The following is a 21,204-nucleotide window of genomic DNA, read 5'->3' as shown; positions in this document are numbered from 1 at the left end:
GAGCTCCTGGTAGCGTCCAGCTTCATATTCTTCTGAGCACATGTGCTTGGGGAGCGATGAAAGTTGTCAACCCGAGACCATGGCCAGGGCCGTTTACATTGCTAGGATATATGGAGAAGATGAGAATGAAGTAATCTTCTCGGGACAGGAATTTGTTTGGGAATGGCCCTACCGGGAAGCTTGCCTTGAATGAGGTTCGACAACCTACACGAGCACAAAATTTGAACCTTTGCTTTACTCTGCTTGTTCTGATATTGCAAAAGACTCTGGAGAAATCTTATATCACCAAAGGTGTCAATGCACATCACAAAAGGGAGATTTGTTATATAGCTGATTCTGTCGTTGGCTCGGACGTGCAGGCGATGCCATACAAACACCCCATTTCTTCGATCTTGCAAGCGAAAGGATAGCACCGCTCACTAGAGGCAGAAATACCCTGCCGACGCTTCCGGGCATGTTATCTAATCAATTGGCACAGCAAGGACTCAAGGTTCGCCACCAGCAATCTACAAAATATTTCGAATCTTCCACTTCCATGGCAAGATGCTGAGTTCAAAATACCGTCTTGCCAGAGCCTGCCAGTGGCCTCCGGCTTAGGCTCCAGCAATGGAAATATGTACAGCGAGAGAGTATGAGAGATGACCCAGCATACATTGTTATGACCTTGGGTACTCTTGCTATCCATCGTCAAGCTACGTCTACTTCCGAAGCTTATTGCAAGGTACAAGGTGATAGTGTTCAGCGGGAATAATCTAAGCGCCGGGCGAGATTTCGTACGTAACCAGTTTCCGGGCGTGACTGGAGCTAGGACGCAGGTCACAAGGGATAAAAGCAGCCTCATATTCTTGCTAAGTCAGTTGGTTCCTTGCACATCTACTCACACGGCCCTTCGCCAAGGCCTATCGACTTTTGGAAGAGTATATAAAAAGCGTGTTGGAACTAGCAAAATCTGTCTTGCCTAAGGGCTGCTTTTACAGGTATGAGTACCAGCGCCTTGACTGTAATTCACAGACTGAGAGAGGTTCGGACACGGTGAGAACGAAATGTCGGGATTTGGAGAGCGGCAAGAAGACGGCTAGAATTGTAGCGTGTGTGGGAGTTCGGAAGCCTGTCATTAGTCCGGTGTCCACGAGAGGTGCTTATTAGTTCATTCCCTACACGAGATGAGGCTGCCGCATATCGACCGGCAAGGCTTAGTTGGGATGTAGTCGGGCTGTAAGACTTTTTTTCCCGCCCCCTATTTTGCCGTCTTATTTTCCTGGCCGACGCGACACCTCCATCTGGGGATCTGCCTTGGCTTGCGGGGAAGGGAGGAAATTTGGCTTGATTGACGGGTCGATATAGCCGTGTTGTCCTGTGGCGCCCTACCCCAGTTGTCCCCGGAGTATCACGTGGATCTCCGTTCGCGGAGGGTCATCGTCCAACTTGTGAATTCCCAAGTTCTGCCGCTATCTCACATACTTGAGCGAGTCATTTATAAACTGTTGTTAAGCTGAATGTACAGAGCTTGGGCACGGCTCTCCTTGCAGTACGCAAATTATTGGCAAAACCATCACATCTTGTGGCTCCTTTCGACCTATTCTGGAATCCTTCACTAAAGTCAGTATGTCTAGCACGTACTTCATCCGAGGAGCGACGGTGGTGTCCATCGACCCCGTGATCGGGACCGTTTCTGACTGCGATGTACTCATTCAGGGGGAAGACATCAAGGCCGTCGGTCCAAACCTCGAAGCACCAAACGACGCTGTCATCATCGACGGCACCGATGCCATTGTATCGCCCGGTTTCGTCGACACTCATCGACACACTTGGCAGATCCAGTTACGTTGCGTCACTTGTGACTTCAGTCTGTTCGAGTATTTCCTTCACATCCGCAACAAGTTTGGATCATGCTACCTTCCGGAGGATGTCTATCTAGGAAACTACTGTGGCGCTCTTGAGTCGCTGGATAATGGTATCACCTGCCTCGTGGATCATTGCCACATTCTGAACTCCCCTGATCATTCAGATGCCGCCGTCCGCGGCTTGCAGGATGCTCAAATCAGAGGAGCGTTCTGCTACGGGCTTTACAGAAATCCAAAGTACGCCTGGACACCCGACGGAGTGCTCACGGATGCGGCCGAGCCTGACTGGCGGCTGGACGATGCTAAACGGGTCCGAGAAAAGTTTTTCAGTCGAGAAAATGCAGCAACTGACCTTCTGCGTTTTGGTTTTGCTCCAGCCGAGATTGAGCGCTCCTCTTTGGAACAGAGCATCAAGGAAGTCGAGTACGGGCGCTCACTGGGGGCGGCGGTGATCACGGCACACGCGTCAATGGGAAAGTACGACAAAGGTTATCACCTGGTTCGCAGACTACATGAGCGCAAACTCCTCAAGCCAGATCTGCTCCTGAGTCACTGTGCATCCCTCCATGATGACGAGCTGCAAGCGGTGCGGGAGACAGGCGTATCTTTGTCATCGACACCGGATACAGAGCTGCAGATGGGGATGGGCCAGCCCGTGGCCTTCAAAGCGCGCAAGCATGGCTGCATTTGCAGCATCGGCGTGGACATTGTGTCGAATAACCCTGCCGACATGTTTCAGCAAATGCGCCTCATCTTGCAAGCCCAACGACACAAGGACAATGAAGCGGCAGACGGCTCGCCTCTCAAGGTGTCGCATACGTGCTTTGACGTGTTGACGCTGGCCACTCTAGGCGGCGCCGAAGCGATGGGCCTTAAAGAAGTGGTGGGGAGTGTCACTCCAGGAAAGAAGGCGGATCTATTGATCACTAAGTGTACGAGCACTCGGATGACGCCGGTAAATGACCCGGTAGCGGCGCTGGTGCTGTATGCCAATGCTAGCGACATTGACACGGTGTTTGTCAATGGAAAGATGGTGAAGGAGAATGGCCAGCTCGCCGGAATCAAGTGGCCAGAGGTCCGAAAGAAGTTGGTTAAGTCAAGTAATGATATCATGGAGAGGGCCAGGGCTGCAGATATGGACGAGATCACCCATCGGGTTCTGAGCGTCTATAACCCGGTTGGAGGTTATAATGCTAAGAATGCCCATATCTAGTTCTCACAGGACATAGCTTGCTGGTACCGATTTATGGTAAAGAATGTAGCTCTTAGGTATTAATACTATCAGGGAGCGGTCCAAGATCCTACGCTACCCTGTCCAGCCGCTCGACGGTCGCGCTGGGTAAGAAAGCGAGCCCTGCGCTTATCACGTAGGGGGTCCGCGAGCCGCCCATGGGGCAGCCTAGGAGTGGTGGTCTGGGGCGACCGTGCCCGCTAATATGCCGAGGTCAGCAAGGTCGTGGTCTTAAGGCGGCCCCGCAATCTCCAGCAATCACGCTCTGGGCGTGCTTCCCAAGCTCCCCCGCGTGAAGCTGCTTAAAACGCCATGCATTCTCAGGTCATGGCCACCACTTTTCTTCCGTGTTTCGACAGAAGACTATTTAACCATTTAATCCAAACGCAACTTCCCCTGCCCCCCCGGGGAAAAAAATATAAAATTACCAAGCCTGCGTTGGAGAGGTGGGCGTTCCATCACCGGGCCTTTCATCTTTCTAGTTCGCCTTATTGCTGTCTAGATGTCGCTCCTCGCTGGGGCTGGGCGACCCAGAACAGCCTGTCTTGAATGCAAGACACGAAAGGTAGAATATTTGTCCAAACATGTCGAAATCCAACAGTCGTTCACAATTGCTCAGCTCCGTTGCTCTAGCGAGGGCCCAAGCTGTGCTAGATGCCTCAGGCTGCGCCTCGAGTGCAGATATGTGACCAACAGTGCATCGCGACATACACGGCACCGACAGACATCCGCGACCGACTCATGGGTGGACGCTCCGAGTAATCCCATGCCAAAGGAGCGAGCTAAGCTCTCTTCTGTACCTCCACCTTTAGCTCAGAGCAGTTACATAGGAGTTCCTCCAGCTTTGCTCCGCGACCTGGTCGAAACCTATTTCAGCCATGCTTACAACGCCCCGCTTCTGTTGCATAAGCAGACATTTCTAAGGGAGGTTTCAGAAGGCACGGTCAAGGCCTCTGTTGCACTCGCCGTATGTGCGTTTGCTTCCAAGTGAGACCCCCCCGTGGACATCCACCGTACAAAGAAGCGTTATTGATTGTGGCGCAGCTTCCACCGTAACAGCAATGGAGATCTTCTCCTTAAGAGTAGCGGATTTGGTGTCGAGTGGGCAGAGCGTGCTGGGAAACTCGTCTTCGATGTCATTGAGAGTCCGCAGGAAGACAACGTTATCACTTGCCTAATTCTTGCGCTTTTTTGGTACAACCAGGGCTCATGGCAACGGTCTTATATCCTCAAAGGTATGTTGTTCTGCGAAGTCCTGTTCTACTGGTTTCCCTTCTCCCTTGGCGTCGGATGAGTCCCTGCACCGCAATATTTACTACGGGCCCGGCCAGGAAATGCGATACAAACAGCCCACCTCCTGGGCATGGGGAGACAGCCAAGGCTTGATAGACGATCTCTTAGTTCAGAGTTACGTCGCCGGCGCTTCTGGGCATGCTACTTGATCGAGTGTCACGCCTCGAACTCGACCCACGTCCTGGATGCCTCCGAGCAAATCTACAGCCTTCCCCTCCCGTGCACTGAAGAAGAGTTCGAAAACGGAATATCCGAACAACCGGACGTATTTCTTGCCTGCGAGCAAAGCACTGGTGGAATCTTCTGTGAAATGATAAGAGCCCTCTGGTTCTGGTAAGTTGGGACGAAGGCTATCGGAATTACGTGGCGCATTGGATTGACAGCATTTCAGGGCCCAGGTTTACAGTTTGATCAAGACTCCTGAGCTCCAGGATGACGTAAGTATTCACGACATTGGTTTACTGGACACAAAAATATCAGAGTGGTGGTCTAGAATCCCAGACTGGATGAAGCTCAATCCTGGTGACCTCGCGCGGACGCCGCCGGCATGCCTACCACGACTCTTGCTCGTTCATGCTGTGTACCGTCAGTGTCTCTGTGCCCTTCACTCTTCTATCGTTCCCTTGTTCTCTTGGGGTCACGATGGGAAGAGTTCTCTCCTTGCGCGGCAGATCTCGGCTCAAGTGGCCTATGAGCATGCCTCCGCTGCCTCAGAACTGTTCAGCACCATTTTCGATTATCTACCCGATCCGAATGCAATGCCAAGCTTTGTCGCTTACAATGCTTATTGTGGTTGTGCTATCCAAGTACCCTTTATGAGTTCCCCAAATCCGGCAGTAAGGGAACGCGCGATCCGCAACGTGGAGGCCAACAGAAGAGTTATTCACTTGGTGGCGCAATCCTGGAAATATGCCGATTTACTGGTGAGCCCACTCATATTCCACGACAGCGAGGAACGGAAACACTAAATTGTCCACAGGACCGTTACAGTTCTTACCTCCTGGCCGTGTTCGAAAAGCACCCTGTATCACTGGCTGGAGAACCCAAACATTTGGAGTCAAGCACATTTCGTGAATTACGAGCACCAGCCCCAAGGGTAAGACTTTCAATATTGGCTCACAATCGGATGGTGTGCGAAGACGACTGTTGGAGTCTGCCAGGCGAGGAACCGAAGGATCTTGACATCGAACCCCGTCAGGAGGGTCAGTCTATGAGTCCTTCGGGAGGAGAGCCGCATGCTGGTAAGCCGAATGCTCTGTGTCGGATGGAGGGACCTCACCTCGGTTGAAGAACAAGGCATGCTTACATGTTACGCAGGTGCAATGGTCAACAGAAACTACGCCGCGGCAACTATTATGTCGGGTGAGCCTCAGCTGCACAATCCGACGGTTCAGTTTCAGCAGATATTGGCAGGCTTCGATGATCAACTGCCAGATGCTTCAGGGTCGTTTCTCAGCGGTACCGATATTTTTGTCCCATGGAGCTCGAGCGACGAGGCGAGTGCGGACTTAGCCCTGTTTGACATGGGTGTTCTCAATGGCACGTCGACAGATCTATTATCGTACCCAGGCTAGATCCGCGCCAGCCGCACCCAGCCAGGCGTCTGCGAAGCGAGGTTTCTATGAGACAACTTTGGCCGTGAGGTAACTTATTCTTGTTATATATCTATCTGATAGATCTCCTGATCATTCATTCCCACTCGCGGGAATTTCACTCTTACCGTGCCCCAAATTCTCTCCCAAAACGTCGTCTCCAAGCTTGAGCGCCTGAGAATCCTGCAACACAAACACCATTCTTACCCACTCAGTCTTGCTCGGGTTTTTCCACACGTGCATTGTGCCCCTCTACACCGCCACGTCGCCGCGTTTCATCAAATGCACCTCACCGGAGTCTAAAACCATGTTGACCTCTCCCTCGACAACGACGCCGTAATCGAGGGATTTCGTGCGGTGCATAATACCCTCGCTGCCCGGCGCGAAGTCGACCATACGGCACACGGTGCCGTGGGGTCGAACGAGGCCCAACTTTCCCGAGGACATGACGGATTGGTGGACCGAGATGTCCTGGTCGCCGTTCATATTTACCGGCATCTCGGACGTGGTATAAATGACGTTAAAGCGGGTCTCGGGACGGATATCCTGGAATGTCGCCGGCGAAGCCGTGTGGACTATCGAGACGCCCTGGACATCGTGAGTTGTGACGAAGGTGGTGGGCGTGCGAAGGTTGGGCGGGTGAGATACGTCGTTTATTGCCATGTTTTGATGATGTGAGCGGGTGAGATCACGTAGATGAGGAATGCGATTGAAATGGACGGAGCACGTGAATTTTTCGAGCTGGATCGACGCAGTGCTTGGACATATATTCGTGAGGACGACGGTCGTGGGAAATCTATATCAGGAAGCAAACCAGCGGGTAGTCGGGACATCTCCGTTAGGACTAGCTCCGTGACCTGAGCGGGCCCGGCAGATGAGCGGAATTCTTCCTCCGCTCGTCAAGGGTGGGATCCGTATAGGCCGATTCAAGACCAAGGTCCCTTCGGACGACTCCTCAATTTTCCGCGCCACGACTGATCTCGTCCAACATCCCGGATTATTACGTGTTAGGCCTGCGACGCCTGGGCAACAGGCGTGAACTGGGAAGTCCTTCGACGGCCTGTGGGGACTTTGTGGGTCGGAAAAGAGCGGTATATCTCCCATCAGTCAGGAAACAGCCAGAGTTGACAAATCAACGACAGAACCCTTCTACGCCTTTCGGTGCCTAGACTTATGACAGGTCAGAGGAGGTCGACCACGCTGCGTGCAGTAGTCGTGCTGGAACAGCAGGATAAACCAAGGCCGTACAGGCAAAGGTGTGAAGTAGAATGGAGTCGGCGCTGGCCATAAAGCCATATCATGTGACAAGATTGGTGATGCGATTTTACCATATGACAATATGAGTGCATGCGCTACCGAGAGTAGGTAAAGAGGGTGCATCAAATAACTTGATTCTAGAGCTGCTTGGGCCATAGTAACACTTAATTGTCACTTTGACAGCAGAGGCGCATATCTTGGAGACGCGCAGTATATTCGGAATTCTAGTAAACCAATAAAGGACACGTGAAGCTCAGATAGTCCAAAGGATCTTGGTCAGTAGCAGATGAGGTTTTGGTGCGTGGCCCACTGTCAGAAGCACCCCTATATTCGGTGGCTACGCGGGGTTGAGAAATCTGCTTCGTAGATGTTTTTGTCTATTAGCTTCATCCAAAACTCGGCCATGCAGATATGGTAAGGAGTGAGCCCTGAATCTTTGGCATATGCGGGTACGGCATGCTCACGACAATGTGAGGCTGTCTCTACCGATCAAACTGCCCATCTATAGACGAGGCATAATTGGTCCTGTACACAGTCCAAACCTAACATTGTCGGTTCCAACACCTAGCCTGATGACAATAAGTGAAGCTGACAAGGGGACCTAACAATAGTTCTGGCTTTGCCCAGCCTAAGTGACCAGCTTGGCAGTCCATCTCCTGGCTCTCGCGCCGTAAATGTACATGGGAATCGTGGTCAGGAAAAGCAAGCCCTCGATCAACACCATATACCCCGAGACCTTTGCATACCCATCGCGTGTGAGCCAAGGGTTCACGGCGAAGCTGACGGCAAAAGCGAATGTGTTCTTAAATGCAGTCAAAACAGTGATTGATTCTCCGCTCAAAGGCTTGTAACAGTCGACGACGTATGTCATGCCTACTGCCGGAACCGCACACAGGACACCGTACGTGATGCCCGAGCCGACGATGGCGATATAGGGATCCAGATGATTTCCAAGGCCGCAGCCCCACATCAGAAGACCAACGGGGCCAAGGATGGCCGATGGGATAATCAACCAGAGGCGGAACTCGGGTTCGAAATAGCCTTTCCGGCGCTTGGTGATCCAGTGGACGACCCAGTCACTGGCCGGACCGCCGAAAGCACAGCCAAGGATGGCACCGATCAGATACTGCGGAATGGTCAATGGAAGAGCGAAGTCGCAAGATTTGAGGAGACGATACCGAAATATTGAGGTTTCCCACTCCAAACTCAGTAAAACCGTAGACCTCGGGGAAGGCGGTGGCGTTCGCCGTTTGCTGGAGAACGACCCAGCCCAGGGTGATTCCGTAGGTAATGGAACCCCAGACGACAGCCGGAAACTGGAGCAAGAGAAGTGGTCGCAACCACAAATGCCAGATAGATGTATCCCTGCAGATAAAGTCAGCAAGATAATGGGAAAAAGGGGTCATTACACCCACACAGGTGTGCTTACCTATCGTACCAACCGGTTGTGCCCAGACCTTTAGTCCAACTACCTCGAAGTTGAGATCTGAGCTCAGCAAACTGCGACGCTTCCATGCCCTCGCCAACCTCGCTTGCAAGGGGTCGGCTGAAATTTGTTTCGGCCTGGAAGACGACTGTAAGGAGCAGACAGACTCCAGTAAGAATGGTGTCCATCCAGAAGACCCATCTCCAGTCCGTGTTGTAGTGACCTATCAACCCGGCGAAGATGCCTCCGATGGCTGAACCACCCGCAATCATGAGGCTGCGTCATGTCAGAAAGGTGGAGTCCACGAGCCAGGGGGGTTTGTATTGACGTACGTGTAAAGGCCGACCTTGGCGCCTCGCTCGTGTAGGAAGTACAAATCGGCAACCTAGAGCGGGTCAAAGAGGTGTCGCTCTCAGCTTGGGAATCGTAACCTACGATTGCCACCCCAAGCGCTTCTGAACAGCTTGCTCCCCAGCCTTGGACGATCCGTGCTCCCAACAAGGAGCCCCAGGAGCTTGCTTTGGCAGACCAGATGGCTGGTTCTCCATTAGTATCCAAGCCTTACGCGTGAGATGTGATGGCTTCGACTCACTGGAACCGAAGAAGACCGCGGCGCAGATTACCAGCACTGGCCGTTTTCCAATCTTCTGTGCCAGTGGCACCCAGAACAAATTCTGACAGATGGATCAGTTATTCGAGCTTGTGCTCATATAGACCCAGCCCGTCACTCACCCCCAAACCCAAAGTCAGAATGTTGCAGGTGATCAGGTACGTGGCCTTTGTTACGCTGATATCGAACTCGACAATGATTGGGACAAGAATGGGCGAGATACTCGCGGTGATGTAGTTGGACATGAAAACAAAGAAGCACGTCGCAACCATGACGAGAGCCTTGCGCCAGGGGCTCCATGTCTATACGGAGGTACACGGTCAGAAGACGCCAGCCAAATGAATGGAGCTTCTGTGTCCTTACCAGTGGATCCGCCGGATCGGCGGTTGGACATGGAATGAGATATTTGCCTGTGACCTTGCCATTGGTATCCTCTGATCTCTGTTAATATGTTTGTTCCCTCATTCTGACGGTGCTTTGTACCTCTGTATAAATGTGCAGCCTCTATGAGGCCGTGACTTTGAAGGTTGAGCCTCTCCCCCGACCCAATCTCGAGATGGTCCGCCCAGAGACGAGGGTCTTCCTCCTTGGTGATTTGTGCCATTGTCGTGATCGTCGTTGATCAGTAACAGAAGGTGCGCAGAGTAGAAGTACTATCTCTCCGTACACTAACAGGGATTTCCCTCCTGGCTTTTATAACACGCCAGACGCCATCGATAATGGCAGGGACGTACGCAGAAGCCGATGCTAACCTCCACGTGATATTCCGAAACCCCGGACAAGATCTAATCCTGGAGAACAAGGATCCACTTCATGACGGTTTTGAGGCTGATGAACGTTCGAGGCATTCACAGACAACTAAGCCTCCGACACGGAGAACGTGCAAGGTGATTTCCGAGGCCAAGTCGCGCAGGTATGGGGAGTGTCCGCCAAACACAAGACTGTGCATTCGGCCTGGCTATTAGCTCAAGGGCTTCGAGGCTATTGCTAGGGCCAGACTTGGGGACACAATTCTAGCCTCATGGATACAATGATTGGAGATTCAGGAGCACAGCAGATTCAGACGTATACCACGTCGGACTTGGGGTGGCATACTCACGCAAGGCTTTTGAGCTTTGAGCTCGGACTACCTGCAAGGAGTAATAATAAATAAATCAGTGATCAAGCTCAGGGGCATCAGGGATCGGTAAACAAACCCCCTTTACAAAGGTCGGCCTGGCCACGCGGTAAAGGGCAGCTTTAAGCACACCAAACTAGCGAAACACTGGAGGCACTCAGATTCGACCCGGGGTCTAGATAGTCGCAAATGCCTCGAATGGACAGGAATGAAACGTCGATTCTAGACCAGAGCCTCATCTACACCAGGGGCCTTTGTGTCGTGTGGCTATATCAAAAATAGCGATTGCCCTGGCTGATATCGTACTGCTGCTTCTGCTCTATCCTTTACACCAGGAACGAGACGTTCATACAAAAGAACCCCAAAAGGTGAAGGCATTTCTCCGCGCAGTCAAGAAGGTTACTGACTTCGTCCTGGCTGAGCCTGAGAAAGCCTAGGACGAATATACTGACTTCAAGCCGACCATGGCGACTGAACTGAACCGAAAGATATTTGAGCGAAGCTTTGCCTACTTCTCTCGAGATCTGAAGAACGTCCAGCGTGATTGGGAGAAGGTCACAAAGTACGGCAAGAGCCTGGGTGTGTTGGATACAAGCTTGCAGCTTAATTACAGCAATCAATTTCTGGAATGGGCTCTTGACGCCGAGTCCAACGATCCATCAGACGATCAGAGCATGACGGCTCTGTTACAGAATGATGTGGCTCTTAATGGTGGTTTCCATCGCCCCGGAGGTCTTGAGACAAAGGTCGCGACATGAGTCTTTCCATGGTCCTATAATCTAATAGCTCATTCATTAGGTTAAGAACCTACGACGCTCCTTTCTAGTATGTATCTGCACTGTTATATACAGCTTAACTGGCGCCTAGCCTTGGAACACCAAATCGTTAGAGGTATTTGAGTTCAATCAAAGTTCAGATCTCAGTCTCGTCTTACGCTGTGCCTAACGTTCCACGAGTGTCTGTTGTCGTTCACTAATTCACCATTCACATAGTCACAACAACAAGGAGATGAGGGACCCAGAAATCTACCGCGTACTCAGTCAAAGAATCACACAACACTCGCTACTGTCTTGTTCCTCTTTTAGATGCAATACAGGATTCGTCGCCGCCTCGAACACATCATCGACACCCTCCCCGGTTAGACTCGAGTACTTAAGATAATTAACAGTAATCCGCTTCAGAAATTGTTGCATAACTAGGTGGGCGCGTTCTATCATATGAAGAGGAGCAACAACGGCACTCTAGTAGGGTCTGCACAACAGTACGGGCCGCTGAACATTTTCAATACACCAGCATTGAAATTGGCTTCTTGGGGGACGTTGGGCACTTATTTCAACAAGTGCCCCAACCAGGGACATGATAACGCTGATAGCACATGCTCGGCCCAGGATCCTATGTAGGTAGTAAACGCTATGCTCGACTTTGTTCTAGTTCACCGACAAACCCAGTAAGTCACCTTTGCTTTGTACAATATACCTTGTGAGCCGGTATCCGGCAATCTTTACGGCGGCCGGAAATTTGGGTGATATCGTCCCTGTCGCTCTATAGATGGCTTGATGACGAAGAACCCGACATTAGTGACAATATAGTATGGGGAGTACTCTCGTTCACGCGTGGAACAGCTGGGGCTGGTTCGACCAGCACAAGATCTACGGATATCGAATCCAACAGCTGCAGACATCCTCTATGAGTTCGCGCATGCTGCTAAAGATGGAGAATCGGCTACGGCAGCAGCAACGAGCCTGAATAGTTTTACTCGGACGCAAAATACTGCATGATGCACAACTTGAGCCCGAAGCCGATGTATCCCTCGCTAAATCCAGTGCTCTCGCTCGCTCGATTGTACCATTGGTCAGCCAAGTGACAGCCACAGAATCGTCTCATATGCACACACGCATACATGTGCCAGTAAACCTCGTATTTTCCCTCCTCCACCGACCATGAATCTACTGCTTTTGGGCCCCCCTTGCACTTCCCTACCCCTTCTTGCAAACAGCCATGTGCGTCTTCCAGTCCGCCCTCTGGTGCTCCCTGCGGCAATACGCCACCTTTCTGCAACCCGTGCAGCGCTTGCCCGGCGCGCCGCAGACGTTGCAGGCCAGCGTCCCTTCGATTCCGGGACTGGCGGAGGAGGAGTCTGCGGTCGTGGCGCTGGAACTGGCGCTTGCGCTTGCAGCCGCGGGTTGGGCTGAGGGGGACGGGGCGGTGGTTGGAGGTGGAGGTTGTGGTTGAGATTGCGACTGAAGCTGAGATTCGGACCGCGACGGTGCAGGGGTTGCGTTGCTGGGTTGGCGCGTTGCCGACGAGCTGGGCGAGGAGGCGCTCTGGGGAAGAGGCGGTGTTTCTGCTTCCGCGGCGACATCAACGTTTGGGGTTGTGGCCCAAACGTCATCCTCGTCGGCGGTGGTGCTCGTGGCGGGAAGCTGGCCTTTTGGGGGCCCGGCCCAGTCGTCTGGCAGTGGTCGCGGAAGCGGCCGGGGGGGTGGCGCGTTGTCTTTCGTCTCGTCAAAGTTATTGTCCTCGTCCCACTTGAGTTTGTTCTTCTCGACGTAGTCTTCCCACAGGCGCGTCTCCGTCTCCGTCATGCTGTAGTTAAACCACTGCGGAAACCAGTCTCTGCGTCGGCGCTCGGAGGCAGATAGCAGACCCAGCTCGATCTCGATTTGCAAGGACGCCATCTGCAGGTGGTACAGGTTGGCCGCGTTCTTGTCGGCAATTTTGATTTTGAGATTCAGCATCGCTATGAGAATGTTGAGGAAGAGGACGGTGATGATGATGATGTAAAGCGCGCGGAGTGTGCGGACCGCTGCCGAGTCCTCAAAGGCTTCCAGCGCGCCGTAGTCGGACGAGATGAAGTTGAGGATATTCGCGAAGGACATGGCAAAATTGGAAAAGGGGTTGAGCGCCGAATCGGTGCCTTCGGTATTCCTTAAAAGGAGAAACGGCACAAAGGCGAACCCTGTCACATCGTCAGCTATATGTTCAGCTACAGTTGATATACGTACCCAAAATAATAAAGAAAAGCAACACCAGGAACGAGAAAATCTCCTGGATCGTCTCGGTCAACAACAGCAGCAGCATCCCCACGGGCTTGTAGATGCGCAGCATGAGGATTGCCGCGATCCAGATTAAGAGCGTCGAAAACCCCAGAAACGCTCGCTGCGGCGCATGCCCGGTGGCAATCTGGAAAAACATGGCAAGACCTAGTGACAGGGCGGCACCGTCGACATAGGTGAAGATGGAGCGGAAGAACTGTCGCGGAATACGGTAGGCCTGACGCAGCTTGACTGAGAGAATAAAGCACGAGGCCGCAGCCTCAATTGTCGCCAGCAGGATGACCAACCGGCCGATCCGGTCCTCGGTGCGCCCATCGCCTCCCGTCAGGAGGATCCCCACCGCCAGATGGATCACGAACAGCACCAGCATGGGCAACGCGGTCCGGGTCAGATAAATTTTGAGGCCAAAAGTGCGCATCTTCCAGGCGAGTAGCTTCCCCAGCCACACGACCTTGAGATAGGTCAGTTGGAGGTCCCGATCCTTCATCTCCAAGATTTCCTCAACCAGCCTCGTGAAAGGGCTGGCCGGGCCCTTGCCCGATTCCGCCACCGACGTCTGGAGCCGAGACTCCCACCTGGGGAACTTTTCCTTGCTGTACGGGGTGGTCGCGAGTACAAACGACCAGAAGGGGTCATCGCGGTCGGAAGGAAAGGATGCCCCAACCGGAGGAGGCTTGTACAGCTTGTTGCCAAAGGAGCAAAACCCAGGTAGTGGCAGTGTCAAGAGCTGCTTGTTCGGTTCAGACTCCACGACCTTGGTGCTGACGCCGAAGAGCATATGGATATATCGCCAAATGACTTCCACTCGTCGACGCCACTTGTACCACTCATTGCCATAATCCACCGCCTTCGCCTTGGTCGCGCCCCTCTTGACTTGCACCGCACCGACATCGATGACAGCCCACGGATACAGCGCAACGAAGCGCATGAAGGAAAGCGTGGCGCCGGGGCGTGCTCTGCACGCTATCGGGAGCGCGCAGGTAACTGTTACAGAATTATCCAGTAGCCTGATTCGATCCTGTCGAATGCGGCGGAAGAAGGCGTCGATGTGAATGGTCTGCTGCGACCGATAGTCCGAGTTGCAAGCCAAGGCGAAGGTACTGGGGAAGAGCGGGTTTGCATCGTCGTAAGCTCTGTCGTCGTAGATACTGCGGAAATAAGGCCCCAATGTGTCGGCGTAGCGGCCGCCACCAAAGAACATGTCATTGGGGTTGCCTTTGCGGAGCCCACGAAGGCCGAATTCCTTCCACAGGAGATACTTTGGGAGCACGTAGGCGGAGCGGGTACGAAGACCGTAGTTGATCTCATCTTGCACGACCAGCGTGTTGGGCTGGAAGTATGCATACATGTTCGTCGACGAGGAGATGGCTTGGTTAGGAGTGGTAGACCACCCGCCAGGCATCGTGACGTGGGCGCTTCGGTGGATGACAAAAGTGTCATACCAGGCATCCTCCTCGAGAAAGTGAGGCGACATCAGCGTCCACCGAGGGATGGGCATGGGGGCCCCAGAGTACGACGAGCAGCCCTCGCGCATCGTGTACACTCTGAGGACGTAGCGGCCCTCGAGGTCGTAGATTTCAATGTGTTCCATCTCATCTTGGGAGATCTTAATGTCTGTGGCGTAGAGCACCCGAACAATGTCCATCCCCGAACCGGATGAGCTGGCGGCTGGCCCGATCGAAATCAGGTGGTATTCGTGCTTCATGACTACTCCAAAGACGCTGACCCGCTTCTCCGGGGCCCAGGGGTACGTGAAGCTGAAAAGGTGCGGCACGAAGAAGCGACGGAGCTCTGGGGTATTGTCTTGCTTCCACGACGACGATTGGTGGGCGTAGACGTTGACGTAGAAGTCGAGCTGGCGTCTGGCGTCCTCGCTGTTGGTGACTGTGGTCGGTCCAGCAGTGCGCGGGATGGAGAATTCGTCGTTGCGGTCCATGATACCGGGCTTCCACTCGAACTTGGCCAGAGGCATCACTTGTTTGCTGTCCACTAGGTCCGGCAGCGCAGCAATCCGCTCGCCGATGTTGTCAAAGTAAACTTCGAGGGCCTTGATCTTCTTGAACACCTCTGGCATGGCGATCAGGACTCCCTTCATCCCAAACAACCGCAACAGGCCTTGGCGGTCGCGGGTGAAGTCGGCTGGACTCATGGCAAAGACGTTGAGCCCTGTGGTCTCATGGAATCCAATCCGCAAAGGGACGTATTCTGTCCAAGTTGCGTCTTCGATCGTCTCATGATGGAGCAGTTGGAGGTTGAACGTCGACAGCACGTTGACGACGACCATCGAGTCGTTGACGGTGACCACAGTAACGGTCTTGCACTTGGGCGAATAGCGGACCTCGTGGATCTGATCCGCAATGGCGTTCTTCATCTTTGTCTCCTTGCCGTAGAGCAACCAGGTCCGATACGTGCTGTATTCAACGCCAGGCAGTCGCACACTGCCCAGGGGCCTTAAGGACAGCTTGGTCAGGTCCCAGTGGTGCAGCATCGCCGCATCGGGTTCGACGTAAACGAGGTGCGCATTGTCTGGCGACACGAAGCAGCTTCTGCCGCCGCGACTCGTGATGGAGTCGATGCCGGCAAAGTTCCAATGCAATCGCTCGTCTGATGACACGATTAGTGGCGGGCTGTTCCTCTGGTGGTCGTCGCCGCCGAAACTCGAAGTGTCGATCGCCATGTAGGTCGGGCCTTGAAGCCGCAGATGGGGTAGAAGACAGACGTTCCTCATCTGGTAACCATCGCCAAAGCCAAACGATTCGGCTTTCACGCACGACAGATGTCGGATCGAGTAGGCCTCGACAACCTTGGCTTGTCCATTCCTCCCGAATTTCTTGCCTGAGCGGACATAGAAGAGGTACTCGCTGTCTTCGGATAACGTGCCAGTACTGATGGTGTAACCTAAGCTCGTGTCAGACGGGGGCTTTCTCCAAGTGAACCCGTGCGCATTGACGAGGTACGCCCTCGTTGTGCTTCCCTTCGGTCGGTAGACGAGCAAGACGCACTGCCCATCTTCCGTAATACCACCGTGGATCGCGCCGTAGTCGTAGGAGGTGACATAGCCATCCGTCGTGAACTCTGATTCAGGCGCTTCGTGGCTGGTGGACCACTTCTCTGCGAATTCCTCGTCGAGGTGCCAGACGGTGACCTTGATCGTCCTGTCTTGGGCGTTGGCCTCTACCGTCGCGATGTGCGAGCAACCTGCGGAAACAAAGACCGCAAATGAGACATCGGCGGCGGCCCTCTGGAATTCTATAATGGCATTCGCCTTGCAGAACCGGTTCAGATCTCGTGGAATGTGGGCTTCCTCTCGAAAGTACCACTCATTCGCGGTCGTAAAGATCACCTTCTCATGCGCTGGGCGATGTGTAGCGACGGCCATTCTGGCGCCAACGGTGCAGCTGCACCGCTGGCCGCCTCGAGAACGATGTTTACCTTAATAATGCTTTCCAGGAGAAAGGCAAATACTATCACCGTTAGTCAAATCCGCCTGGCGAATTTCCCACCAGTCGTCTTCCAGTGCGGCGCGTCTCAGCCCCGGCGCTTGCAAGGATCCAGGTGAACGATCGGCAGACTAGGGACCGGTCTCAATGCATGCCCCTATGATGGGTGAGCCGGGGTGAGCAGGGGGTGAGCACAGCCTCGTCTCAGCGAGGGTGAGCTGGATATCAAACTACCCCCTCTTGGCATCTTGCGTGGCGTTTGGCAAATCTGGGACATCGGCATGGACGACATTTCTGAATGAGCGCAGCATTCACCGCTGATCCTGGATCCATTTTCACTGAGCAATCGCGACCGCGCTCTGGCCCGCGAAACAGGTCGTTATAAGAGGGCGCGCAATGCCTATCCAGTATCTCCACGAGCTCGTTTGTTCCCTTTTGCAGCTGCTTCAACGTCTCCAGAAGAGTCATCTTGGCTGATTCCACGATATTCAGCGTGGATGTGCTGAGGCGGCGCTCTGAGCACCATAGGAAGAGCGGAAGATAATGGGTTTACCTGAGTAGTGAAGCAAATAGACAAGGCACTCAAAGTGCTGTGATGACGGCGGAAAACAAAGAGAGTGCAAGATTGTGCAGCAGGTGACAGAACACCCGTGCTGGGGTAAAGCAAGCCGTGGATAAAGGAGCGCGGCGGGTTGGAAAATTGCTGTAGTGCAAAAAGTCAACAGTCGTTTCTTTGTTCCTCGATTACACTATATTCAATCAAAATGTTCTGATCGAGGGGCAAGCGCTACGAGGCTGTGCTTCGCTTAAGCTATTCATCGGATGGAATCTCTGACGCGATTCCATCCGATAGAAAATCTCATCTCTTCCATTCCATCCGAGAAAAGACCCGCTCCCAAAGCTCGTTCCGTCAATTCCAGCTTAATTGGACTCATCCACATCTTCTGCCCATCCGTATCAACATAATCAAGTCTTCATGTTCGATATTGTCGCAAGGTAAAGCTCTATCAGACAGCACGCCAGCCCTGTTATCGGAAATTTGTTGTGTAGCTTTCCGCAATGTTTAGCAAGAAAAAGTGAAAACCCGGTTGAGTAATGGAGGCTCCAAATGCCCGATTTGATGTGTTTGGCGTAAAGTGACAAGGGTGTTTTTCCTTCATGATTGACTCGAGTGAGAAAAGGTATGATGGTCGTCTGACCTCCTTCCGTGAAATGTCGTAAAGCTGCGCAATCAGCAAAAGCCGTCCCAACAAGGCCAAGTCACATAATTCATCAGTGCCCCCAACGCCGAGGCGCTGTTCATAAAGCCATAAATGGATAAATTCCACGTGTAATCATTTCTCTGCCTTCTCTTTCAAACGCCAGAAAAGCATGAGTTTGCTTAGTCTGTTCGTTTTCTTTCTGTTCTTTTCGTCCGTGGCAGCGTTGTCTAGAACGCTTTCGAACTTGAGTTTGCTGCCATGGGAGGACCCAGGGATGAGGCGGTTGAGACTGGCCAAGCTCGAACGTTTCCATGCTTGCTGATTGTTCGATCTGGAAGTAGATGGGTCAATCATGGATGCCGACCGTTGTTCGACAGAAGATCTTGTACCCGCACTGCTGGAGAATCGTGGCACGGCACCGCTGGAAATGCTGTCACTTAAGGACGGTAGATCGTCGTTGGATGCGCGCAGAATCATGTCAGGGCTTGGTTCTCCTAGGAATCTAGACGGCCGGGAGAGCGTATCGAAAGAGATATGATCCGCATCAGGTGAGGACATCATTGAAGCTGAGGTTGTGCGTCCGTCTGTGGAGGAAGCGTAAAGTGACTGAGGTGCCGGATATGTGAAAGCCATAGGTGAAGACATGGGTCGCTTTCGAGGTTCGAAATGCTGGAATATCGGGGCCTCGATTGTCGAGTTGGAGGACCTCGCATCCACCCGAGCAATGTCGTCTTCCGAATCGACAATAATGACACCATTGCCGGACTCCTCATGGATGAACAGACCAAGGCCATCTGCAGCTTTCGCTTTGGGAGATCCCGAGGGAAGGGAGACTGTAGATTCGGCCTGACTTCGACCATCGATAGGGGTGATCTGTGCTGCATTCTCTTCAGCCAGAAAATTGTCTTCTTCCTCTTCGTCGAAGACATCTTCAGAAAGGGAAGCATTGCTCCCATAATGGTGTAAGCCGAAGATGTTGCGATTGACAGCGGGCATAATTGGTGCTGACTCAGTTCTCCTATGGATTGTACCAAAAGCATCCATTGTGCCCCTCCGTTCGCTGCTATGAAGTTTTGCCAGCCTTGAAGCTTGTTTGGCATTGCCATCTTGTCCGAACTTCTCCTCGCTTCCGAAAGGGCCCAAAGCAGCGTCCAGGTCAATGGACGGACTGGGGATTTGGTCTTCGGATTGACCCGACGGCCAGTGTTTCAATGAGGCAAGGTTTGCTGCAGCAGCTCGAACCCTGGTTGCGACAGGCGAGGGATTGCGAATCACGACCGTATCATCCGCGTCAAAAATCTCATTTAGCCGATCACTGGGAGTTCTTGTTAAAGGAGGTGGCATTGGATGGTGTTGTTGCTTGGTCTTGCTAGATCGCTTTTCTGACTTTCTGGAGAAAATTCCAGACGTCCAGGTATGATATTTCCGCTTCTTCGTGATAGATCCGCCTGATGAAGTCCGGGGCCTGAGTCCAGTCCTTGAGCCCTGCAAAGCGGAAGTCGGAGACACAAACACATCCATAGGGTCTCCTCGCTCAACTTTGAGAGTGGTTGATGGTGAGCTACTGCCGGAATGGTTAAACCAGAAATATTTCTTCTTGTTAGGAGGACTGCAAGCGCTTAGAGTTCCAGGTGATCCCGAAGCGGATAGAGGGCGTTTTGGTAGATTGATCACAGACAAAGTCTTGGTCTTGTCCGACGCCATTCCGGGAGACAGTGTAGAAAGTGCGTCTGCTGTTTGTGGTCTCTCTGGCGAAATCATCGAATCGTGTGACGGGCTGACAACGAACGTTGGACGCGGGATTGGACTCGCGATTGAATTGATGCTGCCGGATAAAGAATGTCCTCCCCGAATAGTTGAGTTGCTACCTTCAGTCTCGGAGGAAATCATGGATAACGGTCTGGGTATGACGTCGACATGGTCGGAAAAGCCGACACGAGGGCGGACTCCAGGGACACTACCCCTACGTCGAGGAGATGAAGGAGGCGTCTTCACAACACTTGACATTGATTGCCGGGTCAGCGGGCTAGCACGAGAGAACGGGAATACCTGTGCGCCGTCGGATGGAGTGGTTGGTGTCGAACCAGCGCGCGCCTTTGCCACAGCATTCGCCTTGATCAACTCGGATGTATCAATGTCGGAGACCGACACAGCTTGGGAACGACGGTGGGCATGTCCCCTTGCTCCAGATATCGGTGGGTGCGGACGATACTCGGGCTTCTCAGGGCTCGTGTTGACCAATTGGGGCCCATCAGTTCCACCACCGCCCACAAACTCACTTCCACCTCTTCGATGACCACCTCGAGGTGGTTGTTGGACATCAGCGAAGCTTGGTTTCGTTGGACTGGGAGATGCCTGTGACGATGTTGAGTTTGGAGCAAAGGTGAATGCAGGCAGAGGCGCAGGTTTAGCAGAACGAACAGCACGCTGCTGATTGAGAACCATCTCTTGAAGAACAGGATGAGTCGGACTTGGACTTCTCTCGCTTGGTAGGCCGGCACCTGGGTTGAACTTGAAGTCGGGGAGCGGAGGGGGCCTAGCAGAGCGACGAGCGACCTCAGCAGCCATGCTGTTGGCTCGTTGAGTCGGTGAATCCATTCCTTCTATTTCTGTAGCATTCTCAACCGCACCGGGGTTGAAAGAGAAGATCGGTAGAGGAGGAGGAAGAGCATTTGGGTTTCGAGAAGGTCGTCGTCTGTGGGCTTGCGACGATCGAGGAGAACCGGGAGTTGAATCGAAGGGTGACAAGGCTGGTACTGAAGCAGGCAGGGAGATGGAAGTCATAGTTTAACAGGGCAGCCACCCGACAATACTAGTATTGGTATTCTGGCCAGCAGGAAGGTGCAAGGTAGAGAAAGTCGAAGGCGTCCCGGCACCTGCGAGGTTGTGTCTGCGGCCTGGCTGCAAACGGAGAGACTGCCACCATTACAGGATTGAAGAGGCGATAGAGGGTCGGTAAAATGAGCGACTTGTACAAAGGTATCTAAAGGAAGTCAGGAGCTAAGCTCTCGTCGAGTTGTTTGCTTGTAGTGGTGGTTACCTCAAAAACAAGTCTGGAGCACAGTTTCAAAGGCCGCAGTTGGACTGAAATTGGAGATCGGCAGACCGAAGGGATGGGAAATTGGCAGTTGTTGAA

General features: G+C 53.0%; 7 protein-coding genes across 7 annotated transcripts; 3 read left to right on the top strand and 4 right to left on the bottom strand.

The window, feature by feature from the left end:
• Positions 1-1,605: 1,605 nt before the first annotated feature.
• Positions 1,606-3,057, top strand: A1O5_07435 (uncharacterized protein; the record flags this gene model as incomplete). The annotated part of the gene is made up of 1 exon (XM_007748024.1): positions 1,606-3,057. One exon carries the CDS (start codon positions 1,606-1,608, stop codon positions 3,055-3,057), a length of 1,452 nt encoding a protein of 483 aa, XP_007746214.1.
• A 784-nt stretch (positions 3,058-3,841) lies between these two features.
• On the top strand, positions 3,842-5,942 carry A1O5_07434 (uncharacterized protein; the record flags this gene model as incomplete). The annotated part of the gene is made up of 6 exons (XM_007748023.1): positions 3,842-4,062; positions 4,120-4,310; positions 4,407-4,701; positions 4,760-5,291; positions 5,348-5,609; positions 5,686-5,942. The coding sequence occupies 6 exons, from the start codon at positions 3,842-3,844 to the stop codon at positions 5,940-5,942; spliced, it is 1,758 nt and encodes a 585-aa protein (XP_007746213.1).
• A 270-nt stretch (positions 5,943-6,212) lies between these two features.
• A1O5_07433 (uncharacterized protein) lies at positions 6,213-6,623 on the bottom strand (the record flags this gene model as incomplete). Its single annotated transcript, XM_007748022.1, has 1 exon — positions 6,213-6,623. One exon carries the CDS (start codon positions 6,621-6,623, stop codon positions 6,213-6,215), a length of 411 nt encoding a protein of 136 aa, XP_007746212.1.
• Positions 6,624-7,845: 1,222 nt separating this feature from the next.
• A1O5_07432 (uncharacterized protein) lies at positions 7,846-8,915 on the bottom strand (the record flags this gene model as incomplete). The annotated part of the gene is made up of 3 exons (XM_007748021.1): positions 7,846-8,343; positions 8,396-8,582; positions 8,647-8,915. The coding sequence occupies 3 exons, from the start codon at positions 8,913-8,915 to the stop codon at positions 7,846-7,848; spliced, it is 954 nt and encodes a 317-aa protein (XP_007746211.1).
• Positions 8,916-10,834: 1,919 nt separating this feature from the next.
• On the top strand, positions 10,835-11,128 carry A1O5_07431 (uncharacterized protein; the record flags this gene model as incomplete). The annotated part of the gene is made up of 1 exon (XM_007748020.1): positions 10,835-11,128. One exon carries the CDS (start codon positions 10,835-10,837, stop codon positions 11,126-11,128), a length of 294 nt encoding a protein of 97 aa, XP_007746210.1.
• Positions 11,129-12,346: 1,218 nt separating this feature from the next.
• On the bottom strand, positions 12,347-16,805 carry A1O5_07430 (uncharacterized protein; the record flags this gene model as incomplete). Its single annotated transcript, XM_007748019.1, has 2 exons — positions 12,347-13,329; positions 13,376-16,805. 2 exons carry the CDS (start codon positions 16,803-16,805, stop codon positions 12,347-12,349), a joined length of 4,413 nt encoding a protein of 1,470 aa, XP_007746209.1.
• A 1,395-nt stretch (positions 16,806-18,200) lies between these two features.
• Positions 18,201-20,636, bottom strand: A1O5_07429 (uncharacterized protein; the record flags this gene model as incomplete). The annotated part of the gene is made up of 1 exon (XM_007748018.1): positions 18,201-20,636. The coding sequence occupies one exon, from the start codon at positions 20,634-20,636 to the stop codon at positions 18,201-18,203; it is 2,436 nt and encodes an 811-aa protein (XP_007746208.1).
• Positions 20,637-21,204: the final 568 nt, after the last annotated feature.

The sequence above is a fragment of the Cladophialophora psammophila genome (genome assembly GCF_000585535.1).
Source record: "Cladophialophora psammophila CBS 110553 chromosome Unknown aczJe-supercont1.11, whole genome shotgun sequence".
In the NCBI taxonomy this organism is placed as follows: domain Eukaryota; kingdom Fungi; phylum Ascomycota; class Eurotiomycetes; order Chaetothyriales; family Herpotrichiellaceae; genus Cladophialophora; species Cladophialophora psammophila.
Note: the sequence above shows the minus strand (reverse complement) of the source record. Positions and strands in the feature narration are given on the sequence as shown.